The sequence below is a fragment of the Hyperoodon ampullatus genome (genome assembly GCF_949752795.1).
Source record: "Hyperoodon ampullatus genome assembly, chromosome: 1".
NCBI lineage: Eukaryota > Metazoa > Chordata > Mammalia > Artiodactyla > Ziphiidae > Hyperoodon > Hyperoodon ampullatus.
Window position 1 is genome coordinate 192435246 of NC_136914.1, and position 19104 is coordinate 192454349.

General features: G+C 40.5%; 1 protein-coding gene across 1 annotated transcript in view; it reads right to left on the bottom strand.

Annotated features, from left to right (window-relative positions):
* Nucleotides 1-3808: 3808 nt before the first annotated feature.
* Nucleotides 3809-19104, bottom strand: part of SLC16A12 (solute carrier family 16 member 12) — a gene marked incomplete at both ends in the record, with an annotated part of 29484 nt that continues 14188 nt past the window's right edge. Inside the window, 5 exon segments of the mRNA XM_079697297.1 lie at nucleotides 3809-4071; nucleotides 7037-7296; nucleotides 9503-10082; nucleotides 11711-11854; nucleotides 14433-14536. Of these exon segments, the coding sequence (XP_079553423.1) occupies nucleotides 3809-4071; nucleotides 7037-7296; nucleotides 9503-10082; nucleotides 11711-11854; nucleotides 14433-14536 (1351 nt within the window).

Sequence of the window (19104 nt, forward strand, 5' to 3'; positions counted from 1 at the left end):
AAAGAAGGAGGAAGAGTTTTAGCCTGCAATTCAGACACCCAAAGGAAGACTGCGGCAAGCAAGGGGTCCCCATCAGCTTTGTAGGTAATGATGTGGCTCTTTAATAGGTGATACTGACCACCCATACCCTCTGCTAGCATGTTCTTGCCAAGTTTAGTTATTCCTTGACAACTGATGGAAGACATGTTCTGTCAACATATTTCAAACGACTTCATCAGGGGTGTAGGGAAAGGGGTAGATAAATGCTGGGGGAAGGGTACATCAAGTTGATTGTACTTTTCTTTCTGGTTTTGTATATGTTTGGAAAGTTTCATAATAAAATGTTTTAAACATCAATCTTTTTATCATTATTTAATATTTTCCCCACTCCTCCCACCAAATATTTCTCTGTGCTAATGGGACAAAATCCCAGTCATCTCTTACTGGTAGCTGCTCTGGCAACATGTATAAAAATGTATTGTTCAGCGGAGTTTAAAAAAAAAAGACAAACTTTGAAGTATGAGAAGAAAAACTCAGATATCTACCTTGAATTCACACTATTTCATTTCAATAAACAATTTCCAAATTAGACCTATTGGGACCAGGAAGGTGAGTGCCAAATATATATTACCATCTTCATCATCACTGGGCAATGGTATAGGCACTTCAGAAAGAACTCACCTCTTGACTGAGAAAGCGTGACTTTGGTAATGCGGAAGGTGGGACAAAGCGTGCTGCCCAACCTTCTCCACATTCCGCCCCCCTGCCCCAACAAATACTCCCAAAGAGGAGCCTGGATCAACAGACAGCAAATTAAGCCACTTAGCCTGGAAGTAGTGGTCTTGATAGAACCAGACTCTTGGAAAGATTCTTGGAAATTTCCAATCCAGGATCCTCCCATCTATCCTGATTGGAAGACTGCAGCATAACCCAAAGGATTTCATCTGCCCAAGGAAGGGCTTATTTCCAAATGGTTTCTTGAACCCACATGAGAAGATCTGAGCAGGTGCAAAGGGAGGGAGGCAGACTCCAGCATCAGATGGCTTCCTAGTTTTACAGGAATTCACTACAGGCACTAGAGTGCAGTGACTACAGAGTCAGAAGACGTGGGACCTAATGCCTCAGTTTCCATGTCTATTAAACGGTGATAATATAGACTATTATGGGGATTAAATAAGACAATGCATAGGAAGTGCTTAACACGGTAGCTAACACATTGGAAGTTCTCAATAAATAGTTATGCTTTTTGTAAATTATTTGATTGCTTACCACATCTTTATATGCCAGTTACATCTTGGCATAATCCAGACAGAGCCACTCACAATACAATCCAAACCCTTTGTGCAGGGGAAAAATGTTTTTCCAAACATGACTATAAACTCATTTTATTATGCTTTTGAAATAAAATATTATCATAAATATCCAATCTATTAGTGAAATCACAATCTGAACAAAAGGCCAAATGGTATAGTGTATCTACAGAAGTTAGACATTTTGTTTGCTTCTCTACTCAGTCAATTTCAAAGTAGAACTTGCAGTGATATAAAGAAATATTTAAGATGTAAAATCATCCCACCACAATTTTGTTCTTGATTCAACAAAACAAACACATCATTCCCATGAATTGCTCCATTTTGAAATAAACAGTATAGACAAATGGAACATAACAGTAAAATTTTGTGTCGATGACAATGGTAACCTCTAAGATCTACATTTTCCTTACTGGTTTCCTAAAAATGCCACTCCAAAAAGAAAAGTAAAATACAGATGTATGCATGTATAAAGGCAGAATATCACAAATATTTTATACAAATTTTTAAAAGCTCTGATCTCTATGCTCATTTTTCATGAGTACTTATAATACTTTGGAGAAATTACATCACAGAACCAGATAAACAAAATTTTACTGTGATCATCACTAGGAAAAAATATGTATAAGAATATTTATAACTCTTTATATTTCAAAAAATCTTTAGGCTTGAAGATTCAAGAAATGACATTTAGTGTAAAGTGCTATTCCAAACACATAAAACTTCATTTTAACTTTGACTGTTTACAGATATTTTCCAAATATTGTTTTAAAATTGCAAATGACAAAGGAAGTGGTTTCACAACTAAATTCTCAAACTAAGTATAAAGATAACAGGAAACATTCCTGTTTTCTCTTTGGAAAACACCTATGAGATATTAGTTTTCTGCCGTCAAATCAAGTCAGCATTTCATTCGGAAAGCAATGTATTAATATATAATTATATATATATATATATATATTTATAATCCAGTTATAGGCAAAGACTCTTGCTGAATGTGCTTAGTCAACCCTGGATCTTCCTCATGGCTGTGTTTTTTCTCTCAGCACCCCTGGCAAGGCATTTGTGAGATCTCTTGGGGGACAGTGGATTGAATGGCCTTCAGGGTCAAAATAGTTCCCTGAGGTTCAGATTTTAAATTTTTGAATAATTAAAATCCCCTTTCAATTGTATAACTTGCCCCTGTGTTACAGGTGCAACATGATTTGGGATTCAGGATTATAATTCAGAGGACTTAAAATGGTCGGAGACAGGCTGGGGGATCTGGCCTTTCTCTTCTCTCCCCATGCCCTCCCTCTTCAATCTGAAGACTTTATCCCACACCACAGGAAAGTAGGGTACTTGGGAATGAGCAAACTATAATCGAATGAGTTAAGGTATGTGATTATAAACTGTAAAACAACACACCACTAGCCTTCTTAACCTTGTCCTCCCTCTCCCCTGACCAAAGCTACAATGTGTGGGAGGGCTATGATGCTGAGGTTAACCCCTGAAGTCTTCTCATTCAGCTGAAAAGGTCCACTAATGATTATCTATAAAGAGATGAAGAGCAGTGGACATTGGAACAAAAATTAACTCAGGGAGAAAGGAATCTCAGCTTCAGAGTATCTCTAGAATAATATTTTTCAGGCAAAACTCCCAAGTCCTGTTTTGGGTAATGAACCTAAATATCTGATCTGAAAAGAAAACTTTCACCAGAGACCTGCTGATTCAAGAATTCAATTCCTGCCCAGTTGGAATGCTGCCAACATTTTTCCTTTCCTAACAGGAATTGACTACAGTTTAAATAAATGCTTTATTTCTAAAGGAAAGAAAAAGGGAAGCATTAGTGTTAAAATTTCTGGTAAGATTTAGAAATCGCCCATGTGCCTTGGTGTGTTCTACTCAATTTAGAGTAAGTATTATATGTGATAGCAACAGAGGTGAGTGTCTGGTTGGAGGTTAAGTGCCTCGTCTTAGGAAAAGAGCTTTCAGTGGTGGTAGAAGGTGAGGATGCCAAACCTTCTTCCTAGTGGAGTTTCTCATTAGCATTGGAAACAGGTTGTTGAAGAGTACTTTAGATTCTTCAAAAGGCAATGATTAATACAGGACCCCCTTCTCTGAACAGCATAAAGAAACCTACATGTTAATGTTTCTGTTTACCTTCTAACTGAGGAGGGAAGATGGAGGGGCAGAGAATTTGAAACAAAGCTGCGCCCAGTGTCATCTGCTTTGGTCGTGCCTTGAAATTACCTCTATTTACAGCAAATTATATCAGCTATGTCCTAACATTCTCCATAGTATGATGCTCATTGCCCAAAAGATGCGAGTTCGATTGTGAGTACAAATCCCAAGTGGGGAAACTCTGAGCCAGTCCAGCTTGCTTTGTTATTTGCTATTTTTCCATTACAAACATATTAATAAAACGATAAATTTCCTTGGAAGGCAATACTTCTGCCAAAATAAAATCCTTCAGAAACATGTACAATACAGTGGTCCCACCTCTTTCAGCCCTGAAGATTCAGGCTCAAGGCCATTGATCATGTGGGGCTGGAACCAAGCATTGCTATAGCCACAGACTCCCCATCTTTCTGATCTAATTCTCTTGCTACAGAATAAGCCACCGATCCATTGGTCCATAGCTGCAGCTTGGGATCTGATTCTTTGGCAAGGAACTGCAGCTGGGTTTTTCTCGTCTTCTTTACAAGTCTAGCAAAGCCAAGTAACACAGAACTAAATATCATTGAAAATCCACAGAGAAGAAACGCTGCAGTGTAGCTGCCAGTCGTGTCTACAAGCCATCCTGTAACAAGCAACAGCAAAATGATATTGAGTTGAAAATTCAATTATTTACCCATTCTCAAATCTAATAATTTGTGAAGATAATAACAATAGATTGCTAGCACCGCTGCTATAGTTTTGACACAAAAAGCAGATGTCCTAAAAGTATTGTGCAGCAACCGAAAAATGCATTCTATTTTGTAGGGAAAGTTCTAAAATGGATTGTTGTTATTATGTAAAGTGCTTGGAAGTGTCACACTTTTAGTATTCACACAATAAATATTAGTTATTATTATTAATCCCATGAAATACGGTAGAAAAGATAAAAATAGCATCATTCAAATTACTGATGATGGGATTCTTTCTTTATCTAGGGTGTTAAGAGAATGTTATTGTACAGAATGCTAGTAGTAGTATTCCCAGCAGCCATATACTGACTATCCTGAGTAATAGAACACGCTTCTAGATAAAGCAGAATCCAAATTTTCTGTTGGATCCAGTCATCGTACCCCATCCAGTTTGAAAATCAGAACGTTGGACCATCTTACAGTTTAAAATGCAAACTTCAGAAAGCAGAATTCTGTAATCACAGCTTTTTTTCTTTATCTCTTATTGCAACAAATTAACCACAATATCTGTTCCGGCTCTAAATTTTGAGGAGAACCAGAGTATATGATATGCAAAATATAGGTCACAATAATCAGAAACTCAGTGGGGTAAAATTAGACCTTGGCAGGAAATTATTTTGTGATTAAAAAGGTTTTTTAAATTTTTATTTTATATTGGAGTATGGTTGATTAACAATGTTGTGTTAATTTCAGGTGTACAGCAAAGTGATTCAGTTATACATATACATGTATCTATTCTTTTTCAAATTCTAAAAAGGTTTTTAAAAATTCCTCCAAACTTTACTTATAGGCCAAGAAAATCCACCAGAGAAGTGTATGATTTCTCCTCTCACCTACTTCAAAACCATTAGTCAAAAATGGCATGCAAAAATTGTTAGAAGCCCAAAGTTTCCTGCAATCCAAACTACTCTCAAATATTTTAGTTATCATGTGATTTGCTTGTACATTTTTGTAGCAGAAAATGGAAGAGATTGAGTAGAGAGTTATCTTAAAAGTAATTAAATAAGAGAAGTATTAAATAGGAACTCACACGCTAATCCTCTAGTACCTGGCAATGAGTATAATGTCTGATTTGCCAAATGAAGGCCATGGTTTGAAAAAAGGATCCAGGAATCCCAATTTATGTCCTATGACGTTTTAACAGAGTTACACTGTCCCTAAAGGTTGGTAAATACAAAAAAGTGGCTATGGAGGGAGGATGTGGGAACATTTTGGGGGCATTTTCCAAAAATGAAGCACTAAACATGTAGTCCTTTATCATGAAGTTTAAACTGATGAGGAATTTTCATCAGCAGCTATCAAGCAGTCAGTTTCCCTTGGTTTGATGCTTTAGCAATTGCTGGAGTTTAGAAATAACCCGAACGGTGTATTCATAACAGCAGCTAAAGCAGAAATCCTGCCTTCTTCAAAAAATTCCCTCCCTTCCTTCTAAGCAAATGTTTGGCTCATTTCTCTTCTGCCTATCTTCAGAGAACTTCTTCACTCTTGTTTTTAATTTAGGCAGGTAATAATCTGGACCAATTATTCTCAATCCTTATTGTACAGAAGCATTACAAGAAAACTGGCTGAGAGTGTAGATTCCTGGAACTCACCCCCAAAGGTCCAGATCACAGAGGGAGGGTCAAGGAGTCTGCATTCTAACAAGGGTCCCAGGGGATTCTGATGCAGGTGGTCCCAAGACCTCATTCTGAGAGACACTGGTCTAGACCACACACCCCAGCAAGAAGGCATGGGTTCTGACCTGTTTGCTGCTATACCGACAGCGCCAAACACAGTACTGGTGTACACAGGCAATAAAGATTTGTTGAATTACTTGTTTAATGCATGCAATAAGTACTTGTTGAATTATTTAATGCATGCAATGCATATTTGTTGAATTACTTATTTAATTATGTTTTTAATTTTTATATCATTTTACAGTTTACAAAACATTCTAGATGCTTTATCTTGAATCCCAAATCTGTATATCCAAATCTGGCCTCCCTCAAATGCTCAGATTTCATCCTTAAACAGCGCTATTGAGCATTTTATTGGGTATTTCAGATACCTGAATATGTCTAAACATTAAATTTTTAGTATTTTTCTGGCAAAGCTACTCTCTCCAGCTTCCTTATTTCTTTTAACCATGCCATTATCTCCTAAGTTATCTTGGACTTCTTTCCCTCCTTCATGCCCACATGCTAAATTCAGTTTATTTTTTTCCCCAAAATTTCCCCCTTGCCCCAGAGCTCATTCTCATTTCTGCTGCAGCAGCCCTAGTTCAGGCCTTTATCAGATGGCTCTTGAACTATTAGGATGAAATCCTGTTTCTCCCTTAAGTTACCAGATCAATTGCTAGATCACGTTTTCTAAAATATACTCTTTACTATACTACCCCTTTGCACAAAAGCTGTAATACTAGCCTAGCCATATTCTCTGAAGCATATAGGGCCCCACTCCTTCGGCTGGCACTCAAGACATTCCACTATGACACCCGCACTTTATCATTTCAGCCTCACCGCCTACTGCCCCCCCTACTGAAATTCTGTTCTCCTGCCAGCCTTCCCTCTGAATGTGCCCAACTTATTTATAAGTCTGAACAGCTGCTTCATTCCATTGCTTCTATCATTAGTGTGGAATGGAATCAAGATCCTAATTTGGGACTTTTTCTTTCCAAGTATGCTAAGGTCCCCCAGTTAGTTGGAAGAAGATTATAAAACAAGGATGCAGGTGAGACCATGATGTTTTGGTGGCTCTGGCATCCCTTTCTCTTTCAGTCTTCCCAACTTACTTCCAATCTTCATGGGTGTGTGTGAGTTCACTGTTTTTACATCAATATGACAGAGAAGAGGTGATTGGGGGTTCTCTCTGCAAACTTACCTGCAATGGGTGGGCTCACCAAATACGGCACTGCATGGAGGAAGTACACTACGCCAAGCGCTGATGACAAAGAAGTGGTCCCCACGATTTCTGCAGTCACTACTGGGATCAGAGTCACATAGGCACCATCAAAGTAGCCAAAAGTACAAGCGAAAGGCACGAGCAGGGGGAGACTTTGAAGCATTGGGAGGCAGAGGTAGCAGAGCCCATCCATTCCGATGGCAAAGAGGTAGCAAATATACTGGTAATTCTTCAGACACCTGTGGATGTGAAGACCAAGAATGAGTGCAGTATGCACAGGTTCTATCAAAGAGCTCTAGAACCATGCCCAGGTAGCAGTAAGCACTGCAATTATTTATAGAGATGGCCTCCGCATTGTGTGTTTTCTATGTTGTCTTCCTGTCTTTCTTTTGGTATATGCAAATGTAAGAATGTATCTTCCCAGGAAGCATGGTATGGTAGAAAATAACCTGTGCTCTAAAATTAGAAAGATAGAAGTTTGAATCCAATTCTACCACCTACTAACAGCCTAACTCTAACCGCAATTCCTTTAGCTATAAAATGGGGGGGCTGTCTATCTCATAGTGTTATTCAAGGATAGTTGTGAAATAACACATAGAGTGTCAGGAGACTAATAATTTCTAGAAGTCTACCATATTAGATGCTTTCAGATGTGTCATCTGTTAGTCTCCGGCACATCATATATGCTCAATAACCCAAGTGGTTATACAAAGAGGAAGCCATACTATGAAGAAATGAAGGTGATTTGCCAGAGATTATGAAGGTGTTGTATTAGGACTAAGTCTTATTTCAAGACCTCCCCAGTGGTACTTCCATGAACACTTCCCTTTGTAGATCCAAACCCATCTATGAGACCAATTATTTTAAAGACTCTGTATAATATCAGCACCAGCAATTTATGCTTTACAAATGTTTTTCTGCCCACAATCTCATTTAAGCCTCACAAAATGCTATAATGTCCATAGGCAAATATTGAACTGGCCCATTTTACAGATGAAGACCCTTGAGGATCTGAGGGTTAGGTGATTTTAGGTCACAGGGATAATAGGGGGCAGAGCCAGCACAAGAACTTAGGTCTTGTATATCTCAGACTAGAGATCCCTCTCTCAGACTTATACCAGGCTACTTCTTGTTGAGTTATTTGATTGTAAAGATGGTTACCCTTTGCTCTCCCACCAACTCCTAAACCATTAAATATGTGGATTTAATCCTAAATATTATATTCACAATACTGGATAATGGCAGTTGGATCCTGATTAGTTCCCAAAGACATAACATGTGAGAAGCCATAGGATGATAGCTCTTCCAGGTCATAGCTCAAGTGTGAAGAGTCCATCATTTAGGAGAACATGAGTAGTTTGCTCTCTTCAATCCAAACAGATTAGCATTAGCTGAAGAAACTACTCAGAAGATTTCTTATAACTTTGGTTTAAGCCTAAAATCATAATGAAACTATTTGCTATTTGCACTGTCAAATATAAATACGTGGCTACAGGGCTTCCCTGGTGGTGCAGTGGTTGAGAGTCCTCCTGCTGATGCAGGGGACACGGGTTTGTGCCCCGGTCCGGGAAGATCCCACATGCCACGGAGTGGCTGGGCCCGTGAGCCATGGCCGCTGAGCCTGCACGTCCGGAGCTTGTGCTCCGCAATGGGAGAGGCCACAACAGTGAGAGGCCCGCGTTCCACAGAAAAATAGAAAAAAAAATCAATCAATCAATCAATAAATAAATACGTGGCTACAGATAGTGTGTTATTATTGACCTGATCCTCCTGCCTGGACTGGAGTCTGTTCCTCTCTCTATTGCCAGCCACTCTCTGGGGTGGTTCAAAAGGAACTAAAACCACAATGCCCAGACAGAAGTTGTCTCACCGGAGGACTGACTTGAATTAGAATGGAATTAAATCTGTCACCAGAACTTCGCTTCTGCCATTTATACATACCCAACATCCTAAACAATCTAGAACAGGTGTCAGCAAACTATGGCCAAATCCAGCCCACTACTTATTTTTTGGACTGTGAACTAAGAATGGTTTTTCCAATTTTGAATGATTGGAAAAAATCAAAAGAACAATAAAAGTTTGTGAGAGAAAAATTGTATGAGAAATTAAAATTTTAATTTAAAATTAAATAAATCTTATTGGAACATGGCCACTCTCTCTTGGTCACATACTGTCTATGGCTGCTTTTGTGTTACAACAGCAGAGTTGGATAGTTGGAATCATATGACCCACAAAGCCAATGTGACTTTGTCTGTTTAATGTCTGTCCCTTTACAGAAAAGTTTGCTGACCTCTGACTAGAAGAACCAACGAGGGAGTTGCCTTCAGATATCAAAAACCTGTTAACATTATTCAGACCTAGGTATTCTAGAGGGTAAGGTGATGAGGGGAAACTCAAAGTTTAAAGTCCCTAGTGGGGAATCAATGGCGGTTTCATGGATTTTACCTTCTGTCGGTTAGCCATCCGAACGTGATATTGCCAATAATGTCAATCACCCCAAGTATGGACATAAGAAAAGCAGCTTGCTGGTGACTCACTCCAGTACTCAAAGCATAAGGCACCAAGTACACAAAGAGAGGGCTGCAGCCATAAGCCATAAATAGAACAGAGATGGCCAATACAACAAAGTCTGACATCAGTAAAAAATTGTATTCCTGCTGCAAAGAGCCACAGAGGCAGGTCTGCACCCATTCTTTAGTCCAAGTCGAAGAGGGAGACGCCCGCTGAAAGCCTTGTGTCTCAGTTCTACAGACATGGTTCTGCTCTGAAGTTGTCTGGTCATCTTTAAGAGTAATTGGCCGCATCAAGGCGCCGCAAACACAGAGATTCAAAACGAAACCCCCAAGGATGAGTAATGCTCCCCTCCAGGAAAATTGTTCAATAAGGAGCTGAACCACAGGAGCCAGGATGAAAATGCCAATGCCACTTCCCGACATGGAGATCCCATAAGCAAGGGCTTTCCGTCTGCTGAAATACTTTCCAACCATGGCAATAGCTGGAGAGTAACAAAGTGCAAATCCAAGACCTGGGGATAGAGAGAACCCTATGAGTGATGGTGGCACGGCATGAACAGCCACTGAAAGAACATTTCTCAGAATCATACTATTTGGAATAAAGAGAATCTGACCTTCAAATAAACCCTTTTAAAACTGCTTTCTACACCAAGCTGAAAATGAGTCTCCCCTCACCAGTCATCCACAATTTGCAAAGTATAGCATATATATGACTTTCTTAGGAAGAAAAGCCTTAAGGGAATATGACTTACGCAAAATAAAATGAAGAACTTAAAAACGATTATACAAGCTCAATTTGAATTAACTAGAAAATCAGGATAACACTGACCTAAGAAATTTATTCTCCCCACCACTTCTTTTTTAATACATTAAAATTAATTTTAATAAATTAAATTATCTCTGGATAATTTAAGTATTTTTAAATTATCTAGAGATTTACTTCAACTCTTCACTGCCCCTGAAGACACAACTCTGATAATCTGGACCACACTGGACTTTGGGTTTAAATAGCATTTGTGACCCCGTGAAAGCTCCAGAGTAATCTCACACATTAGGAAACATTGTGCCAATTTGATACATGAACATAGCATGTACACATAGCCACCTGAAAATATCCCTTAAAGTCAGCAGAAAGCCTCTTCAAGATTTTCCACTTCTATTCCTTTTAAGTCAAGAAAATTTGAAGGGCTTTAAACCTGGAATTTAAATGTCAAGGAAGGAAAAGGAGAACTACCTTCAGCTCCTGTTCCCATCTGCAGAGCAGAGTGAGCAATGATCCCAATTTGCCTGGACTGAGGGGTTTCCCAGATGTGAGGCTTTCAGCACCAAGACCAGGATAGTTCCTGGTAAACTGGGATGACGGGGACCCTAGCAGTCAGACCCTTTGGATGACAGGGGACAGATGCCGTTTTTAGCTGACAGAGCTAGATTTATAACCTTACTATGAGATTATATCCTTTATTGGCCTGATCATGCTACCCCTGTGGCCCAGACAAGAGTTAGTGTTACCCTCCCCTCTGAGTGATGGGGCAGAAAACCGCTACTCTAGTCCCACCAACCAAGCCCACCTTGATCCTATGCAGTCCCTGTAAGTGTGATTTATGGAATGCACATCAGTTGCTTCTCTTTCTATGGGCTTCATTCTCTAAAGATACTTCCATAACATCGAAAGAAAATGTGCAATGTAAGAATATTCACAAGGGGCTTTCTTTTTAAAATGGTAAAACCCCATTTATTGGACAATGGTACTCACTATAAAGTAGGGGCAACTCAGGTCAACCACAGACAGTATTGCAATGTCTTGGCAAAGATGTTGGGAGAATGATCATTGCCGAAAATTTATGTTGCTCTGGCTAATGTCACATTGCTTCTGAGTGGAGAATCTCAGCCATACACGGCTGCCCAAGGGAAAGCCAGCAGTCACTGTTGTCAAGTGGCTGAATTAAAGTGGTGATACATTTTCACTACAGTATGACAGTCCATTGCATTTCTAGCCCTTTGGTTTAACTGCTAGGTAGGCAGACATTAAGATAAATTATGCATCTTACAAAATGAATATTTTATGAATTACTGCTCTGTTGGTGGGCTTGACAACCCCTGGATAGGGTGGGGTGAGAAGGGTGGTACAAAGTGCCCTTACCTGTAAGAACTCCCAGAGTGAGGTAGAGATGCTTCAGACTGGTGGCAAATGAGCCCAGGATGAGACCAGTAGATGCAAGCAAGCCACCCAGCATGATTCCCACTTGACAGGAAAAATGGTTACTGACAACACTCCCAAGTGGAGCTTCAAAAACAATAATAAATAGGTTCAAACACAAAGGCCTTGAGGGCACTGCAGAAAGGCTGTGGGTGCTGCATTGGCAGAGCAGAGAATGATCTATCTTCAAAGCCTCGAGCCCGCCCCACTCATTCTACAGATTTGGAAACCAAGGAGAGAGGAAGTGACTTGTCCATGGTCCCACAGAGAATAAGTAGCAAAGCTGGAATTAGGATCACAGCTCCTGACTGGATGGCTCATTCCACATCTCCATTCTATGACAGCCATAATCCCAGGATTATGTGGTGTTTTTTAAACAGTGAATCAGCTCCTTTAAACTACATGCCACTTGCATAGCGATGTGCCTTGTATGTTTCATATAGTATTGATCATACACAATTAACAATAATTATGACAGGTAAATGGTAGAGAAGGAAAGTGGGCAACATGGCATGGCCAGCAGTGTTATGCAGGAAAAGGCCAGGGAGAGAAACCATAGACAAATTTCACAATCTGGCACTGTTTCCGGGCTTCTGGAAACCCTGTGGATGAGAATCAAAGCCCAGAAAATCTAGGAAATGAGATGATGATATTTTGGTTGGCCTCACTCTATTTGTGGTTTAACAATGTGTCAGAATTGTGCCAACTTCCAGGCTTATAGACTAATAATTAAAGCTGGAAGAGGCCAAAAAGAAATTGAAGCTCAGGGGAATATGACATATTCAAGATCACCAAGAACTATACAGTTCAGGGAACCTGACAGTGAGTGCAGGGTTATTTCACCCTGTTATTCTGGCTCCTTGGGTCTCTCAGACTGATGGCAGAGATGATGGGTGAGGAATGTATGTGAATTTCTTTCTGAAGAATAATTCATGCTGACACCAGAACTCCTAGTAACAAGATCAGAAGAGCCAATTCTCTAGGTATCTGTGGAGTATAATTTTTATATCGATCAGATTAAAATTGGGTGTGACACAAATGTACATGATAGAATCAGTCATCAGCTTAATATCCCATCTAGTTAGAATAGTGGCTGGCTGCATATATAACCTCTGGAGAATAGGAATGAGCAAATCTCCTGAAAATATATCTAATTCTTCAGACTGATGCTGCTATGGCTATTGGAAAGTGACAAAATGTATACTAAACTCAATGAAAAATGTTCACTTCTCTGTTCATCATAGAGCAGATATGACCCCAATGGGTGTCCCAGATGTGATTCTGCAGAATTTAAATATTCTGCATCTAACATGACCCTGCTTTTAGCTCAATGTCTCACATGGTCATTGTGACCACTGTGGTCACTGAAGGTCATTTCTTCCTCTTTGAGGGATTATAAATATTCTCCAAAAGATAACAGTGAGAGAAATGAGTCACCTGTATCCTCCATGAAAGATAAACATGGCTGTCTTGGCATGCTCACACAAAGGCTGTGCCTAATCATCTGACCCTGAAAACCAAGTGATCATCTTACTGGTTAAAATAAAAAAGACAGGCTAGAAAGAAAACCTGAAAATATGATTTTTTGATCCCTTATGACCTTCCAGGGTTATCAGTAGCATCAACTTAGCCATCTCATGAAACCTAGAATTGCACTCAAATTCCTCCCAACCAAGGAAATACATTTCAGCACAAATCAACCAATTCCTGATTATGTACATTTTTCTAAAAATAAATATGAATCAGTACCTAGAATGGAATAGATGACATTATTTATGATACCAAATAATATAGTATTTCTCTTTTGCCATTAAGACATGGCCTGAAGAGATAACAGTTTTCTAAAATACTCAGGAGTCATCTAAATGAAAGGATGAAATAGGTCTAGTCTGCAAATAGATCATTTTGATTTGACCCAATTGCAGAAAATTTCTATGGCACTCATTTAATAATTTTGGTTGGAAATTTTTAAAAAGAAAAATCTCAAGGTTAGTTTTTCCTTAGATCGATGAGAGATTCCATGAATCTTGAGAACACTCTGTACACCGTACGTAGCACCTGTGTGGCTCTTGATGAAAACTACAACCGTAGTGAATGTGCTTATCTCATGATTGCACCATTCTATCTTTCTACAATACTTCTCTAAGAATGAAGATTGATGCATGAAAAACGAGCCAAATTTTGAAACTTCTGGGAAGGGACGAGAATGAAAACAAGACTTGAGATGTGATGCACATATTGTTGGCACTCATTTAAGGAAATCACATTGAAATGGCTCATGGTGCTTTCCAATGGCTGTTTATGTGACTGGAGAATGAGGGGACCACAGCATTCAGAAGAAAGCAAGCATATACTGTACGGTTAACTGTGTCCAAAATCAGGACAAGTACTGTGATTGCCCAGTTCCCTATCTCTATAGGTATGTGTCCAATTGACTGTATTCACTACCTGGTCCATCTGACATCAGCCAAGGATACTAACTGCAAAAGCACATCTGGGTGGGTTTGGCTAAAGGCAGGATCATACTTTTCTTTTCATATGGTTTTAGCCAATTTTTAATCATAGCCCTTCTACTCAGAAAAACTGGTCATCAAAGGCAGTGGAAGGTCACTGTCATGTATAGATCAAGGTTAGCCAGTAATTATCTATCCCTGGAGATACTCACCACAGAGCATGGTCACACAGTCTACAATGGAATGGATCCAGGCTGTCTGTGCATAATCCTGAGAGAAGTATGTCTGGAAGTCCACAAAAAAAATTGAAATACATCTGAAAAAAAAAGTGCAAGCATTTTATACCAACAACAACAACAAAAAAAACAATGAACATGTATTTGATTGAGAGTTTCAAGTTTTGGTTCAATCGTCTGTTCCAGTCCCCAGGGGTTTTAATTGATTTTTCAATGGTTCGTTGCTGGCCTGTAATAAGTGGGAAATCAGAAGCTAACCATTAGGATGTTCTAAGGGATAAGAACAAGTGTTTAGGACTTCCCTGGTAGCACAGTGGTTAAGAATCCACCTGCCAATGCACGGGACACGGGTTCGATCACTGGTCCAGGAAGATCCCACACACAGAGGAGCAACTAAGTGCGTGAGCCACAACTACTGAGCCTGTGCTCTAGAGCCCTTGAGCCACAACTACTGAGCCCGTGTGCCACAACTACTGAATCCCACGTGCCTAGAGCCCATGCTCTGCAACAAGAGAAGCCACCGTAGTGAGAAGCCCATGCACTGCAACCAAGAGTAGCCCCTGCTCGCCGCAACTAGAGAAAGCACGTGCACAGCAACGAAGACCCAGCGCAGCCATAAATAAATAAATAAATAAATAAATAAATGATAAATAAATAAATAAAAGAAAAAAAGAAACAAGTGTTCACCCACTAGAGCGGCTGCTGAAACCAAGTGGATGTGAAGATCACTGCTGTAGGGAAGGTCTTATGGAAAAGATGACAGGTCAGACACATGGATTGTTACTCATCGTACTGTTTCACCAACATCTGAAACTTCTAAGAGGTTGTTATACAAGTTAAGACTTGACAATAAAGTATTATACATCACCCAGCAATTTCACTTCTAGGTTTTAAGCAAAGTTAATAAACAGATGGTGATGATAATAATAATAGATACACATAAAAGGATATACTCTGGAGAACTATTTATAATAGCCAAATATTGTAAACAGCATATATGTCCGTCAGTAAGGGACTGGTTAAGTAACTTATAGCACATCAATAAAATGAAATATTATTAGGTATTAAAAATGATTTGCTTTGTATTTATTGATTTGGAAATAAATTCACAATATAAAGTTAAATAAAAAAGTAAGTTACAAAATAGCTCATATAGTAAGGGCTTATTTTTATAAAAATGTACTTCATGTAACTAGAAAAAGCCTGAAAGCATATAAACCAAAATGTATCCAGTCATTATATGTGCATGTGAGGTTATAAATGATTTTTTTGTCTTTATTCTGCATTTTGAATTATTTTACAGTGAACCTGATTTCTTATACAATCAGAAATTTATCTGTGTGTGTGTATATACATATGTATGGGGGTGTATATATAGAGACAGAGACAGAAACAGAGACAGAGAAATTTTTATGCTGAAAAATAGCTAATTACTTAGGGAAAACAAGACATAAGTGATCCAGAAGCAATAGTTTGGAATGAACCGCACACAGATAATTCAGGACAGGAAGCTTTTAGAGCTCCGTGATAGCAGGGAAAGAGTTCAGGCCTTGCAGCTTGGAGATGAGATAGGAGGATATCTGTCTCCTTGGATAGGACCACATTCCAACTCATTATGCTTCAGCAGCCCCTAATAACCTGTTCTTTTACTCTCTCTTTCCTCTCCAGTTGCTGCTGGATGTAAAAGTGAGTGATGGAAAAGTTAAAGAAGGGGGAAGAGGATCAGGGTGAATCAGGACTGCTGTGTTATGAAGGTCCAGCTTCATGGGCATACAACCTACACAGTCGCACAGAATCTGGCACTCAGAAGCATTAAACTTGGTTTAACTCAGCTGTCACTGTCTTAAAATTCCTAATAATTTTATCTTTGAATTTGCATTCTGTAAGTGAAGTCCAATGGGACAACGAAGCATGCATGTGAGCAGAGAGCTCCGGATTCTTCAGTCTGCAATTCTGTGCTTTTCCATTTGCACATAGTCTTAGAGATGCCCCAGGGCACAGAATTCCAGTAGACTCTTGTGTGGGAGTCCAGTAAGACTCAGACTGAGTACCAGGTAAGTGTGTTACACCTACAACTGAGTGAGCATGTGCACAGGGGAGTGAGAGAGACCATGCTTTCCTTTCAAACCAAAACTTGCTTCAAATGCAGAAGAAGGCAATGGTGTTTTAAGAAAGACAAAGGGCCAAGGATTCCTATCAGATCCTTTCTTACTCATGTTGCTTCTCTGAATTAGCTGATCGCTTATGCTGAAAATGATGACACAGAAGGAATGTAAAAGGTAAGGCTACCGGTAATATAAAGATGAACGGCAGATTTGTGCTACTAACTTAACATTTCCATTTTCTTTACTCAGAACAACACTAAATAGTAAATTTTTAACACTGTGAAAAACTGAGACCACTGAAAAAAGGAAAAGCTTCCCATTTTAGTACGTTTACCAGCCCTTTTTTTCCTGCCTTTTGATCAAGGGGTCCTTCATTTTCATCTTGCACCAGGCCCTGTAATTATGTTGCCAGTCCTGGTGATAAGAAAGAGAAAAGGGACGGTATAGGGCAGCGATCCCCAACCTTCTCGGCACCAGGGACCAGGGACCGGTTTCGTGAAGACAAATTTTCCACGAAGCGGGGCGGGGTGGGGTGAGGTGGGGAATGGCTCAGGAGGCAATGCAGGCGATGGGGAGCGGCAGATGAAGCTTCGCTCACTCTCACCCTGCTCACCTCGTGCTGCGCAGCCCTGTTCCTAACAGGCCGCGGGCTGGTATCTGTCCGCAGCCCGGGGGTTGGAGACCCCTGGTATAGGGTGCTAAATTCTAAGTCCCACAAGGTATTGGGATGGAGTTTGATGTACAGAGTACGGAGAGGGATCAACACTTGTGGAAGGAAGAGGACGGGAGCAGGATTAGGCAGAGAGAGCTGGGCAAACAGATGTAGGCCTGACAGGCCTCAGCCAATCCCCAGGGAAATGGGAGGGGCTTTACGCACCTCCCTCCGTCAATCATTGGATATGGGCCCCGCTGGAGGGGCGAGCTCTCGGGAGAGGCAGCTCTGCGCAGGTGAGGGGGACCCTGCGGACACTGACAGCTGCAAGCTGCCTGCTGATGTTCACCCTGTAGCTGAGGCCCTCCGGATGGCACACCTCCGTATTCACCAGAGTCCCGTTCTTGTCCTCCACGCTGAGCAATGTATGGGATTATATCTATCAAAGGGACATCAAAAGTTGCCCTTCCGGGCTTCCCTGGTGGCGCAGTGGTTGAGAGTCCGCCTGCCGATGCAAGGGACACGGGTTCGGGCCCGGTCCGGGAAGATCCCACATGCCGCGGAGCGGCTGGGCCCGTGAGCCATGGACGCTGAGCCTGCGCATCCGGAGCCTGTGCTCCGTAATGGAAGAGGCCACAACAGTGAGAGGCCCGCGTATGGAAAAAAAAAAAAAAAAAGTTGTCCTTCCCCTTCCACTGATTTAAGAAACCAGACAACGTGCTATAGTAGATCCGATGCTAGGTTAATAATTATATCAGAGTTTGGAGTACTGAAACATAGTCACAACGAAAATGCAGAGAATGATAACATAAACTACCCGGCTGAGTATATAAATTTAAATTTAATTAAAATATTGCAGAACTTTTTCTAAAGCATGAGCTAACTGCAACAGCCTTATACTAGTTTTAATTTGGTACAATAATAACAGGAAACTCTACGATGTTTCTTAACATCCTAAAGATTGCTAGACTAGTACAAAAAGTCTATTATTTTCTCCTAACCACTAGACCTTCGATTTAAGTGAATAATGATTTCTTGGATATAGCCTCAGTATCAAAATAGTTAAGTTATCCTTAGCCCAGGGTTTCTCAATCGAAGCACTACTGACATTTCGGACCTGATAATTCTTTGTCCTGGGGGCTGTCCTGTGCATTGCAGGATGTTTAGCAGCGTCACTGGCCTCTGCTCAGAATGTTTCCAGACACTGCCAAAGGTCCCCCCGGAGAGCAAAGTCAGCCTGTTTAGGACCACTGATCTAATCAACTATTAAATTCTGCTTATTCTACCTTATACATATCTTTCAAATGCTGCCAAGGAGCTCCATTGCCTTTATCATTTATCATTCATGACAACACTTCTCTCCTGGACTACAGCCAAAACCCTCCTGATTTTCCTGAATTCACACTTGACTACCTTCAGTATATTCTACACTCCATGGTCCAAGTGTCCTCCTCACTAGAAGACAAATCAGATCCTGAAGCTTCACACTTTTTTTTTTTTTTTTTTTTGCAATACGCAGGCCTCTCACTGTTGTGGCCTCTCCTGTTGTGGAGCACAAGCTCCAGACGTGCAGGCTCAGCGGCCATGGCTCATGGGCCCAGCCGCTCCACAGCATGTGGGATCTTCCCGTACTGGGGCACGAACCCGTGTCCCCTGCATCGGCAGGCGGACTCTCAACCACTGCGCCACCAGGGAAGCCCGCTTCAAACTTTTTAACATGACTTATGAGACCCTGCATAAGTTGGTCCTTCTTAGCATCTCTCCTTTCTTCCCATCTGGTGCATTCCTCACTTCAGAGAGACTGAACTTCTACAACTTTTGACATACCACACATGCTTTTTCACACCTCTGAGCATTTTTTTTTCTAGGATGATCTCCCAGCCTCCCTCAT